Consider the following 23,028-nt stretch of genomic DNA (forward strand, 5'->3'; position numbering starts at 1 on the left):
TGATCTCTCTCAGTCCTCCAGGGCTGACAGACCTACTGTACTCGCCCTCTCTGCAGAGGGATATCTACTACAACGGAGACTGAGAAAGATACAGAAAGTACAGAAATTGATTGTGAAAGAACAAAAAGGGAAAAGATTTAAAAAGTGAAGGGTGTGAGGAGGGCAGATGATACTTAAGTTAAACTGAAACATTAGCTCTTTGTTCTTGACAAAAAGTCTCTGCAAGATAAGAATATGCTCACTGTAAAGCAAATGCAGAGAAGGTTGCAAGTAGGTTTGTAATTAAGGCAAGTTGGAGCTTAAAACAGCATCTAGGAGCTGGATTTCTCTCATCTCATCTGCAGACCTCGCTGCACGTTCTGCATGATTACCTGTTGACTCATAGCGTATTGATGTTACCTTGGCTGCTTTGTTGGAAATAGACACAATGATATCTCTACCATGGCACATGTCACAATAAGAAGCTGATTAAGTGCTCTGCTGCTTCTCTAGAGTTTTCTCTTGCAAAGGTTTCCTCAGTGGGAAAAAACTGAGAAAGACATGAGAGGCTGTCTAAAGTCCTCCAAGAGAAGACTTATTATAATGATATAATAATAATTATGATGGTAATAATTTCTAAACCTCTAACTGTCATGACAAGAGTTTCTCCACTTTGTTTAGTATAAAGACTGTTTTACAAAAACCTGATCCTGAAGCTTACTACACTTTAAAACACTCACCAAACTGGTCTTAAGCTTGGTGTCTATACTAAAGTCTTAGTCATGTGGTAAAAATCCATTTATCTTTTCTAACGGGTAAAAAAATAATAGCATCCAGTCGTTGCAGCTACTCCTTTTATGTGAGGTGTCTCACACACTGATGGTCACATTTTTGGGGATTCCTAAAATTATTGTTATAAAGAGTCGAAAACAGAATAGTGAGCCAAAATACACAAACAGGATTCCTGCTTTGCATTTGGGCCCAACTGTTGTTTCAAACTAAAGCAGCAGCACATATATAATCTCTAATAAATGCCATTATTGTGTTGAGTTTATGTAGTAGCTCAATTCTTCTATTACCATATGTCTGCAGATCTGCAATAGTGATTAAAAAAGGTAAACTACTCATAAATCTTTGCTTATCACAGAAAGCTAAATTGCGTCTTGCTACAATTGCATTAGTGTATGCTTTGGCTAAAGGCAAGAGACAGTGATAGATAGTAACAGGGTTTACTACAGGAAGACTGTGAGGTGCAGACAGGGGAAGGGACACTGGGAGACAGAAAACGGTAGAATGTGTAAATCCAGAGTAGTTTAGGATGAACTAAAAATGGTTACGGGAGAGAAATGGGAGTGTGAACAAGAAAAAAGAAGGTAAGGGGTGGTGAGAGGAGGAGGGCGATGACGAGGAGAGAGAAGGTTGGTCTCATTACTATTAGACCTTCTCTCTCCCTCCAGGCTCAGGTGACCCTGGTTCTCGAGCCCTCTGCCTTGCACACCACTAATCATTTGGTTTTAATCACCGGGATATTCTCCCCCTTTGCCCCTCCCCCACTTCCCCTCCCTTCCCTCCATGCCCTACTGTGCGCCCTAGCTTTTGCCAAGGTCCAGCTAATTTTATTCTAATTGGCCATAGCCTGGGCTGGGACCAATCTGCCTGATTGTCCTTATCCATCCGTCCATCCTGTCTCTGTTCCACTCCTTGTCCTCTCTGTTCTTTTTCATTCTGTCTCTCTCTCTCTCTCTCTCTTTGCTGCCTTCAAAACTTCACGCCTGTTTCTTCAGCTCGTCACTACCTCCTCTCTCTGCCTCATCTCTCTTTCACCTCTAATTCTTCTTTTTACCCATATGCTGCCGCGGCAGCTCCCTCCCACTGTCTTTAATGCCATTCATTGACATCGCACTTGTGCGAATGTTTTCCAATTTCTGTTCTCCCTCTCCTGTTGACCTTACATTCCACCAGACAAAACAAATAGCCTTGATGTTGTCTGCCAACAAAAAGCTTCATGCGACTGCCTTGATCCACACACAATGGCATGAAAGAGAAATGTGAAGCTGTTCAATTAGGGTAAACCTGATGGCTGAAGCCTGACTTTCTCCCTATTTTTATGAGCGAGTAAGAGGACAGAGACAGTGCGTCAGATGACACTGGAAAAAATGAAAGTGCTGTGCGAACAACAAAGGGTGATGAGACGCCCGCTGGCCAGAAAGCACAGAGAATTAAAATGAAACAGATATCCCAGTGATATAGCTGTCTTCCTCATAGGCTTGTGTGAGCATAGTACACATTGTTAGATTCCAGCAAAGAACAAATGTCTTTTACTTTGCTATGTTAAGCAGAAGGGCAGTTTTTTGTTGTTGTTTTTTAACCAAAATGTGACTAATTTAAAATCTCAAACTCAAAATATTCTAAAAAGTTTTTATAGTTGCTAGCCTATTGTCAAGTTGACAAAATGTTACTGTACTGGTCATCGAGGCTAACCTTACCAGTCACACTGCAAGCAAAAAATAAGAAAAGCAGATGGAAATCCTACATTACAATCACACGCTACAAATCCCCTACTTTTCTTTTCTCCTCTGGATCAACAGCTCCAATAAATTTTCATTACACCTGTGTGAAGCGCTTCAAATAGAGCCACAGAAGCAGAAACTAATTACTTTCTAATTTATTGACTAATGGCCACAGCCCTGGGAGACAGCTGCAATTGTTCTAACAGTCCTGCTGCTCCGACTGCACTCAGGTCCACTTTAGATTCATAACCAAAATAATTTATCATTACAAGCACATTAAATTGAACCGTATAGACCATAACAGTGGTAATTTATATCATTTTGTTGTTAGGGATGCTTTTCTCTCTCCTGTCTTGAAAGCATGCAATCTAGGGGATAGGATTTGTCTCCAGGCAGTCGTTGTATGTGGCAGGTTCACTTTGTTCTTCAAAGAACTCTTTGTTTTGCACCTCATTCACCATTTGTTGGACCTTAGGGTAGAAGGGAGACGAAAAAAAGAAAGTGTGGCTTTTTCTTTTTTTTAATTTAAAAAAGTGAGAAGAAGACATCTGTGTTACACATAACAAACACGAGAGTCAAGACTGAGACAGATTATGGTCATCGCTGCTCGTTACATGGCGTGTGTATTACATGACAAGCACACAAACGGTCTCTGAGTCTGGGGTACATTTTTTTGCCATGATTTAGATTCCAGCATTTCTCAGCTAGTTTTTCATCTAGACAAAATCTATGCTATTAATTAATGAATCTTTAGCGATTGTCCCATAATGCATTTCTTTCTTGATGGGAACAGTGCCTTCCAGGATGTCAATGTCCCTATCAACAAGACACAAATGGTCACCCAGTGGTTTAAACAGCGTGATAACAACATTAGCCATGTGTCAAGGCTTTCTTAATTACTACAGAGGATGCCATTTGTGCATTGATTGGATATTTGAAGCAAAGTATTAGATAGCATTTTCCGTTAGTGTCATTAAGATGGAAAGCCCATATGATCATGCAAATACATTATATAAGCACTGATTAGCATTGACCTTGCCCCCTAACAGGGGAATTGCTGGAAATAATGCCAGCAGAAGCATCCGCAAATTAAGAACAGGCTACCAAATTCAGTAACAGAAATAAATCTGGTCTTATTCAATCATCATAGCACACCAAGACAGCGTAACACAATTTAGCATTAATTCATGCCTATAACTATCTTTTGTTTGACTATTTTATTTAAAAGAACAAATATTCTGATGGTCTGAGACTTCAGATTAAAGCAGTTCACTGGATCTGTCTGAGGAATTTCAGCCTCTCAGCAACAACAACCAATAAACCAATAAACCATGCTGATAGTACAATTTTTTCTATTGTGTTGTGATACGAGAAGCTAGAAGTCGACCTCCTGAGGGAGGGTCTGAACAGTAGCAGTTTGTCTCTGCGGTAGGAAAGCTCCATTCACACTTCCCACTGCATGAACATGCCAGCCACTTGCATTTACACTTCTGCTTTTCCGTTTTTCAACCTTTAAAAAGCAAACAGAACAGCAAAGTTGCTCAAACTGTAAAATTCAACTGTAGTTGGCCATCTGTAACAACAACGACAGGTGACCTTTCTCCTGCAGTTTCACCTGCAGTTATTTAAGCTTTTTGTGTTCATGCAGTGCATGCCTGTGTTAGAACCTGTTAGTTGACTGGAAAGTTTATGAAATAGGTCTTAATGCCATTTGGTCTGGTTAGAAATCTCCATTCAGTTCTTCAGTAAAAAGAGCAATCCGTAGAGGCAGTTTACACAAGTCCAAGTGTCCATAGCAACACTAGTAGTAAATCACAAATGATAATAAAGAAAACAAATATCTCTGCTACTCTGGAATATTTGTTGTATCTTTTCTTTTAATTGGCTCACCAATTAAATCTATAACCATATACACACATCATTTGAAGAACACACATGGGCTCCAAAATACCATTTACTCTGCCTCTCTCTGTTCTCCTCTTTAGCCATTCAAGCTTTCACAGCCTGATCAATAGAATTCAGCAGGCCACAAACACAGAGAAGAGGGTGTGTGTGGAGGGGGTCCACTGGGAGAGACAATAAGGACACTGAGAATAAAACTGAGACCAGAGACACACAAACATAGACACACGCACACTCAAACACACACACGTATACACAATCTGTCCTATATTCCCAACCCCGGCATTTACGTCAGCATCCTGTTTAAGACACTGGCCACTTAATGGAGCATAGCCAAGGCAGTATGTGTATTTGTCCGTGCCTCTGTGTGTGTGTGTGTGTGTGTGTGTGTGTGTGTGTGTGTGTGTGTGTGTGTGTGTGTGTGTGTGTGTGTGTGTGTGTGTGCCACTTCGACGTAAGTACGTGTATGTGTAAATAATGTTGGGCAGAGAGAGTTTACCTGCTACAACAGAGGCAAAGGAAGGACACACTACTACAGTGGAACACACACAAAGTCAAGCACAATAGCCATTAAATCAAAAGCAATCTCTTTGCTCCTGGCAATTTATACTGAGAGTTCTCACACATGCATGAACATGAACATACACATACAGAAAACTGATGAATACCACTATCAAATACACTGTGAGACTATTAGGTTACTTCAAAAGTGTGGAAAAAAAATGTGGGAGGAAATGAATGACATTCCAACAGTACATCCTCTCCAAACCTGAACAAAATGTGTCAGCAGTGGGAGTATAAAATCTCTGAATGAGAGTTTTTTGGCATAGGAGATATGGAGAGAAATCAATTTTAGGGCCAAGTATGGTGCCAAGGACGTCCAGAAGGGCATAGCTCTGTTGATCTGTTCATATCAATTTGCTCCTTCCTGCAGACAGAGAATGCCACAGTGTGCAGCGCTGCATCTTTAAGGAATATCGCCATGATAACGGTGCCATAAAACACATCATTTTACAGTCAAACCATCTCTGTCTCAAATGCACTTGGAGCGGAAGCCATTTTCAAGCAACATAAAGTTTAACATGGCGCTACATCTGCCGAGCCGCTAGCTTCCACAGTACATGGGACTGAGCAATTTAATTAGGGGACATTGTGTAGCGCTGCAATGAGCTCCACCCTCTCTATCTGGACCTAATACCTCCTAAACTTGTGGTCATCTCTAAAAGAGCAGGGTGCATGCTAAACTGCATTATCCAGTATGCAGTCAGACACCAGTCACACCATTGTGACACAAAATCCTTGCCTGAATGCCTTTATACAGATGAGCAGTTTGTTTGTATCAGGCACCAAGTTTCCATTTCTAAATAGCACGAGTAGGACAGATTTATGTCTACTTGTGGTTGCTAATGATCTATTATAACACAACACTGTTGCTGAATGCAAAGTATACTCATATTGAGATATTTGTGACCATCCAGTCGTCTTGGCTGTGTGGAATATGGCATTTCATTTAACTTAAACTGAAATTTTCTACATGAATACGTATCGGAAATAAACCTATTCAAAGGCTAGAGCAATTCTACGTAAAACCATACCGAAACATTTTGGAAAATAAAGTAGAGATTTAGATGAGTTGCTTTGATAGTTATTAGTCAACTGAGAAGTGGCTTTACCCCTGCAGAGATAACTTTTTGAATAATGTCTCCCTTGAAAAGTCTTAAAGAAAGTGTCCCTTAAAGTTTGCCTGATTTCTAATGGATCCTTCCTCCACTGAGCGTTTCAACTGCCTGCGTGAGAAGCAACCAGACCACTAATGCACCCTAACTCAAGATATATAGATTACAGATTCCCATGCCTAAAGTTTGATTTTTACCTTGACCATCTGAAAGCAGGATCCCAATATAAATTTAATGGCTCGGTGGTGATGGAGGGCTGGGAATGGTGAGGGACATAAAGCCTTACTAAAAGCCAAATGACATATATGCAACCTAGAAAGTAAACATGCTGCATGTCAAGGATAGTGCAAACACTATAATGTGTAAAATAAGTTGTGAAAACCATAGCTTCCGCATCATTTGTTACCCAAGAGGTGAGGGGCACAATATAGGTTCCCTAATGGCAGTTCAGATAAACATGTGAGGTGTTTGGCTGTGGGTAAGAGGGGATTGGCCAGATGGAGACACAAAGGCAAAAGTTCAATTAAAATGTTGAGCGAATCAATTTGTTTGCCTTAATTACTTTGTTAATCTGTTGAAGCATCTACTTAAAAAAAAAATCCTGTGTCACATTTTCTGCTGTGATAATGGAGCTGCTGAGAGGGAGGGGCAGTTGCTTGGGTTGAGTGCTTTTTAAATGGCTCACCCTCTGGTTCTAAACACATCGCTCAGTATGTCTTCTCGCCCATCCCTGAGTCTCTTTTGGTGGGGTGTGTTGGTAATGAGGGCCTCCTGTAGTGTTGCGCTCCACTCCTCTGTTGGTGCAGAAAAGCGCACCCCCGCCATGTCCTGACATTCTGACAGATAGGAGCCGTGGAAAGCATATGGCCAACGTGGCAATGCCTCCAACGTCCTCCAAACTGTCGTAGGGCTCAGGCATAATGAGTGGTAGAGATGAGACCAAGTCCTACACATAGGAAACGTTAGTCATCGAATTCTTTTCCTCATTTACCAAGGATCAACTAGACAACTTGGTTCATATAAGCGTCGAGAGATCCCATAAATTCGTGACTTCATCATGACAGAGCCAGATTGGAACTCTTCAAGACCCAGAGAATATCTAGGCTGACTGCCAGACGTTTGTTTTATAAAACAATGCGAGATCTTGCAGATACATTTAAATGTACACACTATAAATTCAGCAGAAAGAAATGTTCAGCTGGTTCAGCCGTTGGGCTGCTTTCTACATGGATCACAACATAGAGTCAAATGGCAGATCGGGGTGGAAACAGAGAGAGACGTCTCTGACTGAAGCACAAGTGAGTGATGGTGTGTTGGGCCAGGAAGTGGCTGCTCTCCCTGTCAACTGTCAGTGCTGTTAATGTCCAGAAGCTGAGGTCCACGGTGACTAGACCTGATTTTAGATAAGGCACCCATCCAGCCATGCCCTCGACATGGCCTCCCTCTGGCCCAGACTACTCTGCCATTCTCCTCTCCTCCCTCTGTCTAGCCTCTTATCCCAGACCGTCTAGACACCTCCCAGCATGCAATCCCTCACCCCAGCCAACCCCGGCCGTTCTTAGCTCTTCTGCTTTCTCCCCTCTCAACACTGTGTCACAAAACTGGCTGCTTGAGTGCTGTGAAGGGCTACTGAAAAGGACAGAACAATGCCAGGCAGTTGTCTCTCTTACTTTTTTTCAAGCCACTCCCTGCAAGGCTTAGAAAGCACTTCTCGGCATTGCATTTCAGTCCTTCTATGAGAGCAACTGATATTATAACAATCTAAGATAAAGTTTATCATAGTCTCAAGTGTTGACTATACACGTAGTTTGAACAATTATAACAAGGCAGTCAGCCCCAAGCATTCCGTGATGTAGACACACCTCTGAAAAACAAAAGTAACAAGTGAAAATGCTTCATCCACTTTTGTGTTTGCAGAAAGAATGTGAATGTGAACAACGAGAAAGCTAAGAGGCAATTACCGATGGCTTCGAGTACAGACTGATCTACTGGTAGCGGTAAAACTACCCGAGAGGCTGTGCTCTGTAGCTACAACTGTCAGAGAAGCCACAGGGTGTGTGTAAAGGACGAAGACCTTTGCACCCTCATTGTCCAACAGGTGGCGTATACATACCACGCATTAATAATAGCCCTAATGAAAAGCCCTTTAACCCTAATGCGCTGTAGCAGAATGCATGGGGTTGCAATGTATCAGCTTTCCTTTTCACAAAGCCAGAGCCTCATACCCATGACTGATCTCTATTAAATTACATGGATTAAATCACAGATCCTTAATTAGGCCCCAATAAAAGTGTCATGCGGCTTTTGAAACCTCTGAGCATGCTATGATTGGATAAAAATGTGAAAACATACTAAATGAAACTGGTTTACCACTGAGTGTGCGCCCCATGACTCTTGAGTGGAGCAGCAAAGCAGGGGGAAATAAAGTGTGGAGAAATAAGTAAGAGAGAGAGAGAAGGGAGACGCAGATGCAGAGAAAGAGCAAGAGGGGAGTCTCAGGGCGAGTCACACCTCTTTGCCTCAGAAAAGCTCTTAAATTCCATGTGTGACCTAGGGGAGAGAGCTCTAAAGAGTTAGCCTAAGATGCTGTGATACAGAATCTGACTGTTGCACAGCAATGAGCTAATACTGTCGGCCACAAGCAACACTGACAAGTTCCACGTGCATGGCATACAGCTTCTAGAGATAGGAAAATCATTGCATGCAAGCATGAAATTTATTACGTGTGCATACAAAGTATAAACCTGCATAGGCTCCCTTCTAAACACTTCAGAAAACACATCAGGGACTCGATTCTCTTTAAAAATTGTAGCGTAATGTTTCCCTGCTCCTCTGGACCCTTGCATTGCCTAGTGTCAGGATGGCCAGAAGCTTTTAAGTGCTTTAAACCCATAATAACCCTAATGCTTTGTCTCCCCCTGTGAGCTTTGTGTTTGTTCGTAGGAAAATGAAATGCGATCGAAATAGAAGCAAAGATGGGGATGTTCAGACATTTTGGAGGTTGCTGGGGATTTGCCGTCTGTAAAGGCATTAAAAAGGGAACAGAGAATAGACAGACTCCAAGGATGTGTTATGTGGTGACAGGGAAAGTCTGAGAAAGGCTGGGATAAAACTGTGAACACATACAGGAGCACAGCACACAGTGGGCTTCTTATTTTGCCCTCTTCTCCTCTTGCACATTGGCTTGTTATGTTGTTTGTGATGTTTCTATTTTTGAGAACATGGGATTGAAAAAGATCCAGATCCACTGCCACAATGCATCGCAGGGAATAGTAAGCGCACACACAAACAAAAAACAGCCCCCAACCACCTTCCTACTTGCCACTAATCCTCTCATTGCCAAATTGTGGGTGCAGTCACCCCTTATTCACTTCTTGAGGGACAGAGGGGGAAAACACAGCTATGGCTCTAGCTGTGAACAGACCACCCGATCTTCCCTTCAAAATGAGTCTTCTGCCAGAAGACACCAGAACAGTAGGTGGTACTCTCTCACCATTACATTTCGCTTTTATCTCACTTCCCCTTTGCCTCTCCATCCTCCTTTCGTTTCAACTTTTTCTCACTCTTCTTCTTATACTGTAAACCGCCTAAGGTGATTATGGATTGCGATGGTGGTGGGTGGGGAAGGCGAATCCCTGTCTTTGTTTCCTTAAAATAGGTTTATTATTACTCAATACAGTTGAGAACCTCTGTGAGATTAACATTGTGGTTAGAGCTTGTAGGTTGCATCAATCGCAGCGTGTCGGCATATCAGCACAAGAAATCAAACACATTCACTGGGGACACATAAAACTGAGTAATAAACTCATATTGAATATCTTTTAATCAAATACACCATCATTCAGCTGAACAGAACTCGATGCCACGGGCCTCTGAAGAAGATGCTAGAAATGAGCCAGTGACTGGTGGCTGGCTGTGTTTTGTCTGAACAGTGTTGCTCTGTTTGGAGGTCTGCATTGGAGCAGAGCCATGCCAACCATTACAGCATCACTCTATTTTCCTGTCTGGTTTTCTACCTGTCTGTCTTCAGTGTGTCTATATGTCTGTCTCTCATACTCTCTCTTTCAGGCACAAAACCAAGGTGCACATTAGGTGCTGGTGCTGCACATTTGATGCTTGGCTGTCACTGTATCATTGTCTGGTGACATAAAGCGCAGTAAAGCACTGAGCAGTGATGAAATGGAGGTGTTTTAAACCTGCGCTTGCTGGCACATTTCTTGCCTTTCAACCAATGTCATCTGGAGACTGTTATCATCCCACTGTGAAAGTAGCCAATCCACACCCAAAATACTGAAGAGAGAAAGGAAACGAGAAAGAGCTTCTTCCACATCAGTACTTGCTCCATTATTCCGCTGGAGGCTTGATTAGACAGAGGGGATAATTTACGAGCCACTTCATTGCCAATTCAACGGGCACATCACCTGTAAATAATTGAAACCCTTCATGTCCGTTCCGACATAATCATATCGCTATCATGCTAATGTATCCAGCAGTGCTTTCCTTTGGGTCAGGCGTGGGACTGCTTTAAATCTTGGCTGACCTGTCTCCATAACTCTCCAGAGCGCAGCACTAACCTCTAGGAAACAGAAAAAATGACGATGATTGACTACACCAAGGAACGATGAAAAATTAAAAATACAGCAAACAAATACCTGACTTCTCAGCAAGCCAGCCGTGGATTGCAGGTGGAGGGCGGGAATTTTGCACTGGCTTGTTAATTATTTTTGCTTATGATGTGCATAAGAAAGATTCATCATCTTCTCATTTATTTATCTCTCTCTGAGTTCTATCAGTCAAGCTGCAGTTTAAAAAGACGGCAAGATTTGAAAGGTTGTAGAAATTATGATAAGATGAGGGAGACAAGACAAATCAAACCCTTTGCTTTTTATTGTAGGGAATTGTATCATAGTGGGAATTGTCTCTATCAAACACTCCTAATTATATGACTGTTTAACTGAATTGATGGCTATTTTTCTTACTTCATTTTAAAAATGTCATGAATATTAATTAATCCAATCTGAAATGGTTCTCACCTTTCCTTCTGCCCACTCCTCTCAAATGTGCATGACAAGAAGATTTGAATAATTTATCAATTGACTTATATTCGAATTGATTAATTCACTAATGCAAAATTAATACATGGTTATCCAGTACATTCCATCCCCGACACTCTGTCTCGTCTTTTATGAAGTAGTTAAAGAAGTAAGGGTCTTGCCTTGAATAAAGTACTGACTGACGAAGCGGGCAGGAATGTCCACCTACTACAAATGTAATGATGTTTCATTAGAATCAACAGTGTCTCAGTCAGACTAAGACAGGTAAGAACAACCTGAGTATTTCATGGTGAGTGAGGCATGTGCACCGGGGAACAGCTTTCTGCATGGTTAGGTAACAACTGACATCAAATAAATAAATGAAGGAATAAAAATCAATAGTCAAGCAAAAAAGGGATGAAAGCAGACTGTGGAGGTCAGCCTGGTCGGTGAAGGTCAAAGTTTAAGTAAATAAAGGAGCTATGAACCTGAATGCGCTGTGTATTAGTGGCCTTGATGTGTAAGGCACACAGCAAGTCAGGTTACTGCTCTTTCGTGGTTGCAAAAAGAGGAGAAGGTGCAAAGAGTCAGTCCTGCCATTTGACGTTTTTACACATTTTAATGGTGCCAAAAGGCAACTCATCATCTGCTGTACTTCCTGTACTGCAAAGCTCAGTTGGGGTGAAGAAATGGGACAGAATGTGTGCCAGTGTGTGTGCGCGCGTGTGTTTATGCACACTCATGTCGTGCCTGTTCTTTGCTGGTGATTCACCATGCTCTCTGGCAACGGCCCAGGACCTATTTTCTCCTTCTCTTTACATAACAGCGAAAAGTATCATCGAAGCAGTGTGTCCTGTCCTTTCTTTTCCTCCTCCTCCACCTCCTCCTCTTCACAGTCCTCTGCCACTTCCTTTCCCCATCCTCCACCTTCCTGTATGTGTGGGAGCTTTTAAGACATGACTGCGTTCTGCTCGGTGGTGCTACTACTGTACACCAATAGGATCATAAAGTGACAAGTCATGAACAGACTTTCACAGACCGCACCCAAAGCAGAGAGTGGCAGACCAGATTCTAGGGAATGGCATAGAGAGGTGCGTGGGATGGAAAGCTGTTTAAAATACCCCCAAGGGTTTTCGAAAGGCCCAGGATCTGCTCTCCGCTACACCATATGCCTACAGGACAGCACCCAACTGGGCACCAGGGTATGATGGGCTGAAAATAGGGACTTGCAGTCACAATCCTCACCGTACTGGCCAACACACGGCGATTCGGCACCAACGCTGCAGTGTGACAACGTGAAAGCAAAAAGTACAAAAGAAGGTGGAGAGCAAAGGGGGGTTCAAAGGAGAGTATGAAGGCAGAAAAGGGAGAGGAGCTGAAGGGAGTTTGCTTTATGGGGAGGGATGAGGGTGAAGAAGACTATGTGTGTATGTGTTGTGAGTTACAGGGTCTGTGTAGGAGAGATGTGTATGCAGGGTTTAGTCACTGGACTTCTCAGTGACTCAGGTGTGAATAATGTTGGGTCTTCTTTGTGTGTATGTGAGCGAGAGAGAGAGACCCAGGGGGAGAGAGAGCACAGCAAAGTGCTGGGTCGGTGTAGGGCTGGACATCTATGTGTCTGGGTGGCTGAGGGCGAGCTCAGCTGTGTCTATGGCCTGCTCCACGACAGCCAGCCTGCACGCTGCTCACCGGTGCAGAAGCGCTAATTGAATTAAGTCTTTATTATCAGGCTGCAGAGGCAGCACTTCTCCCCATCTCGGCCCGCTTGGCTGACACTTTCTCCTTGAACACCTGCTTGACATCAACTTCCTCCTCTATTTATTTATCCCTTCTCTCCTGTGGCCAGCTACTGGCTGCACTCCTTCCTCCTCTCCACCTCTTTCTCATATTGGCATAACAAACAAGGCTAGGCATGCTTATTTTTCATACTGCTTTTGTCTAGCTGTACTACACAATAATCCTCAACTTGTATAGACTAACTTGGAGCCCTCTACCACAGTCCTAAACTTTAATGTACTAATCTTTAATGTCTATTACCATACAGAAAGTGGCACATAATAAAAAGGATTAATTTCAAAGACAGATCATGCCCTTCCTGGCCTTCAGCAGCAGCAGCCCTGTTGCATGTAGGGGGAATAAAGGCAATAAAACTAGATGATGTTCTATGTTCTTTTGAATGGTCTCTAGTGAGCAAGCTGGCCAGGGTAATAAACAGCAGCTGGGATGCAAACTAACATATATCTAGTCCCCTGTCCATTTCCACTAGCCTCGGGCTCAGGCTGCTTCCCTGGGTTTGGCTTGGGCATTACTTTAAAGGACAGACAACAAGAGGCGCTATTAAGTTGGCTTGGAGTCTGAGGCCCTGGCACTTGGCACAACACTAGCTGTAATCTATTGACCGTTTGCATTCTCCCTCCCATGCCCCAAAACCACAGGACTTTTCTCTATCTGTCAGTTGATTCCATTGCTCACCTCCCTCCATCTCTATCTGCTGTTTACCCACTCTATTTTTCTCTTTTTTTCTCTCTCTCGTCCAATGTCAGCTTAATCCCCCTCCATTCCATCTTTCCCCTGCTCTTTCGTCTGTTTGCGTATGCCCCCCCACCTCTTTCTCCTCACCACATCCATCACTATTCCTCCCATCTCCATCTCGTCTGTTCGCTTCTCTTATCGACATGTTTCCATTTTCTAAACTGCTCTCGCTCAATCATATTCACTCTTCCTTCAATGACCATTTTTCATTTTCTCACTTTCATTCACTCTTACGTTATGCTATCAAGGTTCACCTGACTCCTGTCCTCCCAGCTTTCCCAGGTGGGCCTTATTTCACCCAGTCTGCAAGGCCTGTCCTTGTCAGTGCTGTTGACTGGGTGGAAGCAGTGGGGTACAATGACCCAGTGTGTTGTCCCGACACAATGGGACAACCAAGTGTCACTATGCAAACAGCTCGGTTTTTCCCATGATGATTTGGGATGAAAATAACATAAGAGAAGCGGAAAATGCAGATAAAAAGAAGAGGGTGGTCCCACTACAGTGGCTCGCTAAACATTTTCTCCAGTTACATGTCATGCGGGCTTTTTTTAATAGCCCCAGCTTGATTTAGGACGATATCGCAGTCTTAGAGTCTTAATTTCAGTGTTAGCTAATGAAATACCCCCTCATCTTCTATGCCTTTGTTTCTTTATGTATCTCTCTTTGAGCTGTCTCCTCACCCTCTTCCTTTCTCTTTCTCTCTCTCTTGCTCCTGCTGCTCCTGTCCTTTTCCACTCTCCTCTGAAACTCTGCCAGCCAACGAGTGCCACAAAGCATTAGGACCAAACACTATCAGACGCCCTTCTCAGGCACATCCTACACATCTCCCCCCAACACTTATACACACGCACACAGTCACTGAAGGTCCAGCACTTCCTCACACCATTTGCCAAACTTGATGACAGAAACACAGCTTACACATAGGGCTATGGAGGTTTTATTCACAATGACAGACTCACCCAGATACCAAGTCTCTTCCAAAATTGACACACACATGGTATACAGGACTAGCGTGGTTTTTATTCAAAACACACACAGTTTCAGCTGTAATTATGTACACATGGTAGCTCCATATACTCATAAACACCTGCATAATTGCACAGTCATGAACTCTCAACTTTACGTGTATGCACATATCGTGTGCATACACATGAGTAAATTCACGCATAAGCATTAAACACAATCCCCTCTATCTATGTCTTTCCCACTGTCACAGACAGAAATTCACATTAATAGGCACCCTACACAATAGCAAACACCATACACAATCGCAAACAAACAGTCATTAGCAGATCTCAGGCTGCCTCTCAGTTCTTCTCTACTCTGTTGTTGGTGTACCCGCGCCTCTGGGGTGGCGCCACTACTGTAGGTTTTAATAAAAGCATTGTCTTTGGAAGCTGTCTAAAGGGACTTGGTTTCATTTTGGAGTGCTGCTGCTGCTGTTTCTGTTGCTGTGGATGTGGGAGGAGAGAGGGCTATTGCGCTGGGACGTGGGGGCGGCTAGGTTCAGTGTCAATGCAGGGCCCTCCAAGGACTGGTGCTTATTGTTTGATAGTTTCAATATACAATGTGTGGGTGCGTGTGTGTGCATTCGTGTATGTGTGTGTGCGTGAGTAAGAGAGAAGGAGTGTGTTCTGTGGTCATGTAAGCACATGTGTAAATGTATGCGCTCCAAACTAGTGCAAAAGTCAAAGCAAATAGCTGACACAACCCACCACTTCAACTTTCTAACAGCTACAGCTAGTCTACTGTATCGCTGCATACAGTAGACTAGCAGGTGTAAAAGCGGGGTCTCTGTGCTGTGTTTTGCAACGGATTGCTTTTAACCGGTTCAATAAAACAAACAGTGAAGACAAGAAGCACTAATGTGCAACTGCTTCAACATGAAACCATGTGATGTTCAGGGGACGCTCACGATAACGAGCTCTCTCTGTACTACACACAGGTGTCCATTAGCTCTTTGGGCTGACCAATCTGTGACACCATCTAGTCAATAGTTACTCCATCTGTCAGCATTCAAACACCTCTAAACAGCCCCTTAAGGAGATATTTGTGTCATTTATGATGGATAATGAATGCCTGTTCTCAACAGGAGCGCAATGTTATGCCCATGATGAGGTCACATCAAATGTTATTGTCTAGATTTGGAACCGCAATTCTTTTCCCTTCCTTCTGTTTCTACCTTTCTCCCACAGGCACCTTCAGATCCCATCAACTGAAGCAGTATGGTCACATCTTTAAAAAGCCAAAAGGAAAGAATGAGTATGGCTCTCCGGAAGGATGCAGTAGAGGAAAATCCTAATTGTCCCTTTAAGTGTGTTCCCTCCTGTGGAGTGAAGGTGCGGGGTAACGGCCATCTTAAATCACAGCCTTGCCGTGGCCTTCATTATAGCCATAATGCCAGGCTCTCCCTTTAATGGAAATGGAAGCCAGCGAGGCTGTGGGTGTAAATTAAAGTGTAAGGCCCGAGTAGGGAAAGATTTCCCCAGCTCTGACAGGTGCGGCCTGAATTAGCTGTAGTGCTGTTCAAGCAGTCAGTGGGAGAACACTGGTATTGATTTTAAGCACTGTTGCACTTCCTATCTGAAAGGGAATGTGTATTACTAGAGCTAAGAACATCAATCACTCAGCATTCCACCACTCTCCCCTGGCATGCTTCAGATTTTGAAACGATAAACAAACAGAAACAGACCCAAGCAAAAGATAACACTGGCTGTACTGTTACTGTATGCGCATCAGCATGAACCCAGAGATACGTCTATGCATGTATGAAACAGGTCCACTTCGTTTTATCTTCCTCGTGTTGACAGGATGCCATCTCTATTCAAGGCATGTACAGCATCGCGTGACACCTTGGTCAAACAGCTGGTGTCAGCTCCTTGAGCTCTGACTGTGGCCCACTCCCATCTTTATGACCTGCATGTGTCAGAGCTGTTGCATGCATGCGGTGCAGCCATGTAGCGCTGTGCTTCTCTGTGTATGACCCTGCTGCTCATCTTTGCCTCCCATCATGCCCCACTAACCTGGAGTAAAAGCCCTGGCTGGGGGAGAATTAGCCTACTTAGCCTATTCCCCACAGGGGTCAACCCACACACAGGCATGCACACGGTGCACCCACAATCAGATGCATATACACCCGCCGAAACGCACCTGAAGATTTGTGATGACAAATGATAAGGCATCACTTAAGCACAGGTGTTCCAAGCATGACCTTTCACCCGTGACCTTGAACAGAAAATTTTCATGTAGAGCCTAGCCATCAATCAGCTACCATCAATCACACATATACGCCTCATCCTTTGACTCTCGCCAACCTTTCCTGGCCCCGACATCCATCACTACACCCTACTCTTCCACTGACATCTGGAAAAATACAAACACTTCACAAGCTTTCTCGCTGACTCTCCTGTTGGCAAACACACATACAGAGTAAACACACACATCTTGTGCTGAAAAGACAGGTACTCTAAAACATGAGATGTGTTATTGTGTTGTCAGGTGATCTGTAGATGTACACTAGGAACTGCTCCCTGATGACATATCTGAGATATCAGCACCTGTGCTACGAGATGACATGGGGCTGAAATCCCTGAGCACACTAAGACCACTGCATCACATACAGCAAGTGGTGACAGACTGTGGCCATCACTATACTGAGGACCATTTGTATAGAAAGTCACTGGATCACAAGTCTCTCACATCTCACACAAGAGTCATTTTTAGCCTGTCTTGTGCACTATGATGCCAGTACTGTGACATTTGTAGCTCTCCAGGACCCCAAAACGTGGCCTTTTTTTGATTACGATCCCTTTTTTATTCCTTAAGGTCACTTAAGGTACTAGAGCAAGATAAAAGAATGCGTATACATTGAAGAGGAAATAAAGGTGACTGTAAAGCCAACTACACAGGTCACACGAAAGAAAAAAGTGTGATTTTGAATTCATTTTGGTAAATTAGACAGAAGTGGCTTGGGAAGAAGGAAGGATTCTTGATTTTAAAAAAAGGGTGTGCCTGATGCTCTTTTGGCCTAGAATTAAACCGGAGAACATATTTTAATTGGTAGTGTTTTAATGCAGGACTATTATCAATGTCCCTCCGAGGCAGTGGATGAGAGGAGGGTATGCGAGCAATCGGTTCTGTGCCAGTAAGCCCAGAGTCCACTTACGCACGGATGAGGTTTGCTAATAATGCCAACACAGCAATTCAAACTCAAAGAAAAAAAGAAGATAAAGAAAGATTTAACATTGATTAGCTTATTCTAAATGCATGAACATGTAAACTTAAGCAAAAGGGATCATGTTTAAATAGGCTGTATATGCTGGAGCTAAGAAAAGATTTTGTGGTCTTACAGTGCGACACTTCTGTTTGATAGTCCAACAGAGGCCAAAGATGCCAACTCTAAAGCTGTATAATACGAAAAAGATTATCCAAATACACTCAAACTGAAATGTATCTAATGCTGTTAAATGTAAAAGGTTGCTATCACAGCTGCATATATTAATAGTCATTATACCATGTATGTTAAATAATGGCATCACAGCCAGTGCTGCCACAGACACATTCTCTGACATTAAACTGCTTTTGCTGAAATTTGCTGAAAAACTGAGGAGGACATGCAAATTGGCACTATATGTATCTGCATATATTAATAAAATAAATTAGGTCCCATGCTGGAAAAACGATTCTATTTCAAATATAGCACTAGCTCTTGGCATTTTGTTCAACATGGGGGTGTAACATCTGACCTAGACAGTGGAGTGGCGAATGTGCAGACAGATAGAGGCACATTAACATAACATTCACAGCAGATGCTGCAGCAGTGCATGTTGTGTTAATTGGAGTGCTAAAAGGCAGTTATTAGTCATTATTAATATTCTATAATTTATCTGCAAACTGTAAACTTTTCTGAACAGCCATCAGCACCCTGTAATATTAAACATCCTACAGTAAACTTGAAGGTAATTTTGAGCCGCGCATAAGGGAAATTGCCTTGGAAAGAAAAAAAAAGGAAAAAACAAAAATGTAAATTTTGACTCACAGAGTGTAATACTTGCAGGACTATAAATCTTAAAAACCCTATGTTTTAAAGAGGGCAGTGAGTGTAATGGTCTTACCTTGTTTTAGGGGATGTCGTTAGCCATTCTTCATGCTTTTCAAATGTTATCAAGTAAGCTGCGATCTCCTGTGAAAAAGAGACGAGAGGAGAAGGAAGTGAGTGAGGCTTAGATATGTCATCTTTAATCACTGTTCTCTTGTGTTTGTTATACATCGGTGAGACTGCTTCATTGATATTCAGACAGTTTAACCAGCAGTGCAAACACAGGAAAGACGGAAACCGGGGCAGTGCTGGGGAGTTCAGCCAGGTAAATGCAGACTGCTAAAAGTAAAATGAAAGACAGAAGTGGAATGCAACTGAGGTCAGATCATCTTCTGAGACTATCTTTGTTACAAAAGCTTTGATCAGGTTCTCCTCAGAGGACATCAAGGTGCTTTCTGAAAGATTGACGTCTCTGTGTTTGAGAGTGAGCAGCTTTTAACATTTTTGGTCCGATCCTCCCCCAAATCCCTTTGATCTGCCCTTGACACTTCTCTATGGATCAATCCACTCTTTAACCTTTGAATGATAATTACACGCCAGTCTCACAATATTGACATGTGTGTGTATTGCTTCTTCAGAAAAGGCAGTAGATCCTTTGGAGTCAGTTGTGTACAGAGATGCTATAGACACCATGCTTTTTTAAAAAAAAGCCCAAACTGCCACTGGCATAAATAGAGATACTTCAAACACTTTCATGTTTCCCATGCTTGCCCTGCCTACTGCATCAGTCTGAGTGTAAGGGAGAACACACTGGACCATACCCGGCCATTTTCTCACCAAACTAATGGGCAGAAATAAAAAGCACTTTGGATGCTGGTAGACAACCTAATGATTACCAGCGACAGCCAGTAATTCACTCTTCAGCAAGAACATTTGTCAGACTAGAGAGAGCTAGACACAAGGACAGAGCTGCTGCCATCTTCCACAAAAACACTGTCTTTTCAGTTTATAAGGATGCGTGTCTCACCTCATGTTGGAGTGTCAACAAACCTTTAAGAGTAAATGTGTTTCTAAGATATTGTCTTCTTTGGTTTGTGAGGATAGGGTTTGAAAATAGCTTCCTTTGGGACTAAATGCTGTTACTTCACCTGCCCACACGGGGCAATAATGTCAACAAAAGCAGCAGCTGTTTCAAAAGTGCAAACTGGAAAAATATGACACATCCAGTGTGTGGCAGCATAAAGCAAGCACATAAACCAGGACCATTTCTTCATTTCTTCCATCATTTTCTCTTCAAATTCATAAAAATTCTAAAATATGCACCACTGCAAGAAGGCACCAACTGGGCCTTCAAGGCCGTGTCACAAGTGTGACCTGGCACAGACACTGGCGATAGCCCATGGGGATGCTGCAGGGTGTGTGGTGTGAGGGGTTTCCAGGCTGTCAGGGTTACCAACAAAAAAGCGATGGTAGCATGACTGGCAGTGTTGCCTCCAGGTGCACACTGGGAGATAATGCCCTGTTGATTAAGTTCTTGTTCTCCTGCCATAATGACCGGAGGCACAGAAGCCATGACAAGATGGCATCTTGACTTAATAAAATAACAGAAAGGAGATGAGGCTTTTCTAAAGGAGCTCAGGCAACTTTTGCTATGCAACAGAAAAATAAAACAGCATTGAAAGTATAAGAGCAGACAGTAACAACCTTGTTGATTTAATGAGCAAATAATCTTGTTATATAGACACCAAAACACATAGAGAATGTGTGCTGAGCCAACAACAACAATTACAATATTCAAAGAAAAAACACAAACTAACCAGGTATCAAAAGGCATTACTGTTCTGCATCCATTAAACTGGACTAACGTGCCTGTGATGTTATTTTGTGTTCATTCTGGGAGTTATAAACGGCAACAAGAAGCTCCTTCAGTGACCTTTGTGCCTGTTAGCACGAAGCCCTTTCCATCATTCTTGCCTTTAAAATCCAACCACAGCTCCAGTCTCAGTCGCAGAGGATGAAATAGAGGGCCACATGGTCCCATATTTAGAAAAATTTAAACAAACAAGAAAGAAAGAAAGAAAGAAGCATGGCCCTTCCTCTGGCTCTTTCTCACCCCTCCCTCTCTGAACAGATGCCAGGGATTATTCCAACCCCCCGACCAGCCATAAAGGTGCAATAATCTTATGGTGAGGAAACAAACAAAAACAGACGTGCAGCCATTAAACAGCTGCAAGGAGACAAAGTTTGCATGGGCGGCATAATGAGAGGCTAGCATGCGTTCAGGTTGAGCAAACACACTTGCGGGTTAGTGCAAGAGGGGTGGAGGGGGAAATGGGCAAGCGCTGTGCTGAGCACTGATGGTGTATCAAAGTCAAACCAGCAGCTGTCAATTGGCTCTGGACTCTATCTGCTGACCTTACTGCCTCTGGCCTACGCTCTCTCACTAGGGAAATATTCAGAGGAGGCTCTCTGTACACACAGCTCCATCCACACTCTCCCGCTTAGGTCAGAATCCACCTCGTGCAAGGTTGTTTGTACTTGCATGAGGTTTATGCCTCACCCTCCCTACTGACATGATCTTTGCTGTCATTTTACCTCCTGGTGTCGTTAAAATATACTGTACTGTACTCCTGTATTCGCCATATCCTGAATTAAGGCAACCTTTTTTTCTAAAAAAAATGCCAATCAGCAAAAGCTAAGAACTGGAGAGTGAGCAGGAGCAAAACCACCTCTAATTGACACTGTACTTGCAAAAAAGAGGGTCTTTCATTTTCAAGGGGAAAGAACAACCCGGAGCTGTTTGTTGTAACCCAGCCATCTCATTTGTTTCTTTTGTCTCTGTAAAAGCTGCGACACACTGTTAGCGGAGGGGGCTGCCCCAGAACATGACCGAGCAGTCTAACAGTTTCAGGGCTGATGGAGATGGAGAGGAGGGTGTTTATGTGTGCGTGTGTTTCTGTCTACCCTGTTACAGTCACAAGGCCTGATTACTGGTTACCTGTCTGTGCCTGACACGTTATTAACATGCTCCTCAAGCGGTGTCACTCCTGTACTCATCAGTGTGTCTCCCCTTTATTTCTCTCTTCTTATAGCATCCACCCACCCTCTCCTACCTCACCCCCTGTCCTTTTTTTTCTTTCCCATTACCGTTGAGGTGAAAAGGAAAGCCACCATGAGAAAATTTTCATTTTGAGATGACTGGCTTTTACTGTCTTGCTTTTCAAATGATATTTTTCACTCTAGAGGTATAACATTTTCTCCAGAGAGAATCATCTTTTGAAATGTCTACCTATTTGAAATTGGAGATGACACTAACATATTCATCCCATTTCACTTCTTTGGCCCAAGAAAGGGGAGCGGGAGCAGTAAACTCTCAGAAAAAAAGTATTCACTATTTGGCTCATCCCTTATTTGAATATGATGTTAAAATTAGATGCAGTGATAATCTTATGGGAACTGTTTGTAGAGCTGATTAGATGGATTTCACCCTTGCCCTTTCTTATTTCCACAAAAGTCAGACAAAGATGACCCCTGTGTTTGATGGAGATATTCAGAGAGGATTCCCTATTCTGGAAGAACTCGTTGCCAGATTGTTTTTGCTGTATCCTCTGATTTCCTGCATTGCCACCAACTTTGATTTATGGAAAGAAAAGAGAGGTGTTGAGAGGACCAGCGCTTCAACATTTGGATGACAGGCCTGATTACTTGAAACAACTGTCGCTGTTCCATTAGAAGGGGAGATAGGAGTCTTTTGGCATTATCTCAGGACAGATCAGACACCTGTCTCTAAACACCATTCATAATGCTTCGCTCTTGTTTCCGCATCCACAGAGCATTTGTGCCGAGAGAAAAATTGAGGGCTGGGAACAATACAAAGCTGGGAGGACAAAACTCTAAGTGCATTTTATTCTGTGCAACTCCTGCATTAAAATACCTTTAGTTACATCATTGTCTGAGAATTGAGTCTTAGTTTTTAAAACCCACAATTTACTAGGCATTATGTAAAAACAGAGTAATGACTTATTTTTCTTTTGGGTGAGCTCTGTTATTTAAAACCAGACTTCATCACCCCAAAAATAGGATTCAACAATTACAGCATATGTTTATCCATTATTCCAGTTACATTGGTTCTCTACTGACACTAATGAAAATGCACTTAATGAATAGCTGTATTAGAAAAACTAACTTAAGCAACAGTATTGATTGCAGTAAAAGCCCGAGCCAATGAAATGAATATGTGAGAGCAAGAGGATGTGAAAGAATAGACGGAGAAAAGTCTGGTTAGAGAGCAGAGCACAGCGCCTCCAGCCTGCCTTATGGTGAAGTCTGGGGAATGCATCCTCAAAGCTTTGACCTTG

General features: G+C 42.9%; 1 protein-coding gene across 1 annotated transcript in view; it reads right to left on the reverse strand.

Moving 5' to 3' along the window:
* camta1a (calmodulin binding transcription activator 1a) overlaps window positions 1–20,219 on the reverse strand; it is a 161,860-nt gene extending 141,641 nt beyond the window's left edge. The window contains exons 1-2 of the mRNA XM_085394333.1: window positions 20,124–20,219; window positions 18,747–18,814 (exon numbers count right to left, since the gene is read on the reverse strand). Of these exons, the coding sequence (XP_085250459.1) occupies window positions 18,747–18,814; window positions 20,124–20,219 (164 nt within the window). The remainder of the gene's footprint in view (window positions 1–18,746; window positions 18,815–20,123) is intronic.
* Window positions 20,220–23,028: the final 2,809 nt, after the last annotated feature.

Source organism: Rhamphochromis longiceps, linkage group LG20 (assembly GCF_057381845.1).
Source record: "Rhamphochromis longiceps isolate RC_006_pf linkage group LG20, R_longiceps_female_GT1.1, whole genome shotgun sequence".
Lineage (NCBI taxonomy): Eukaryota > Metazoa > Chordata > Actinopteri > Cichliformes > Cichlidae > Rhamphochromis > Rhamphochromis longiceps.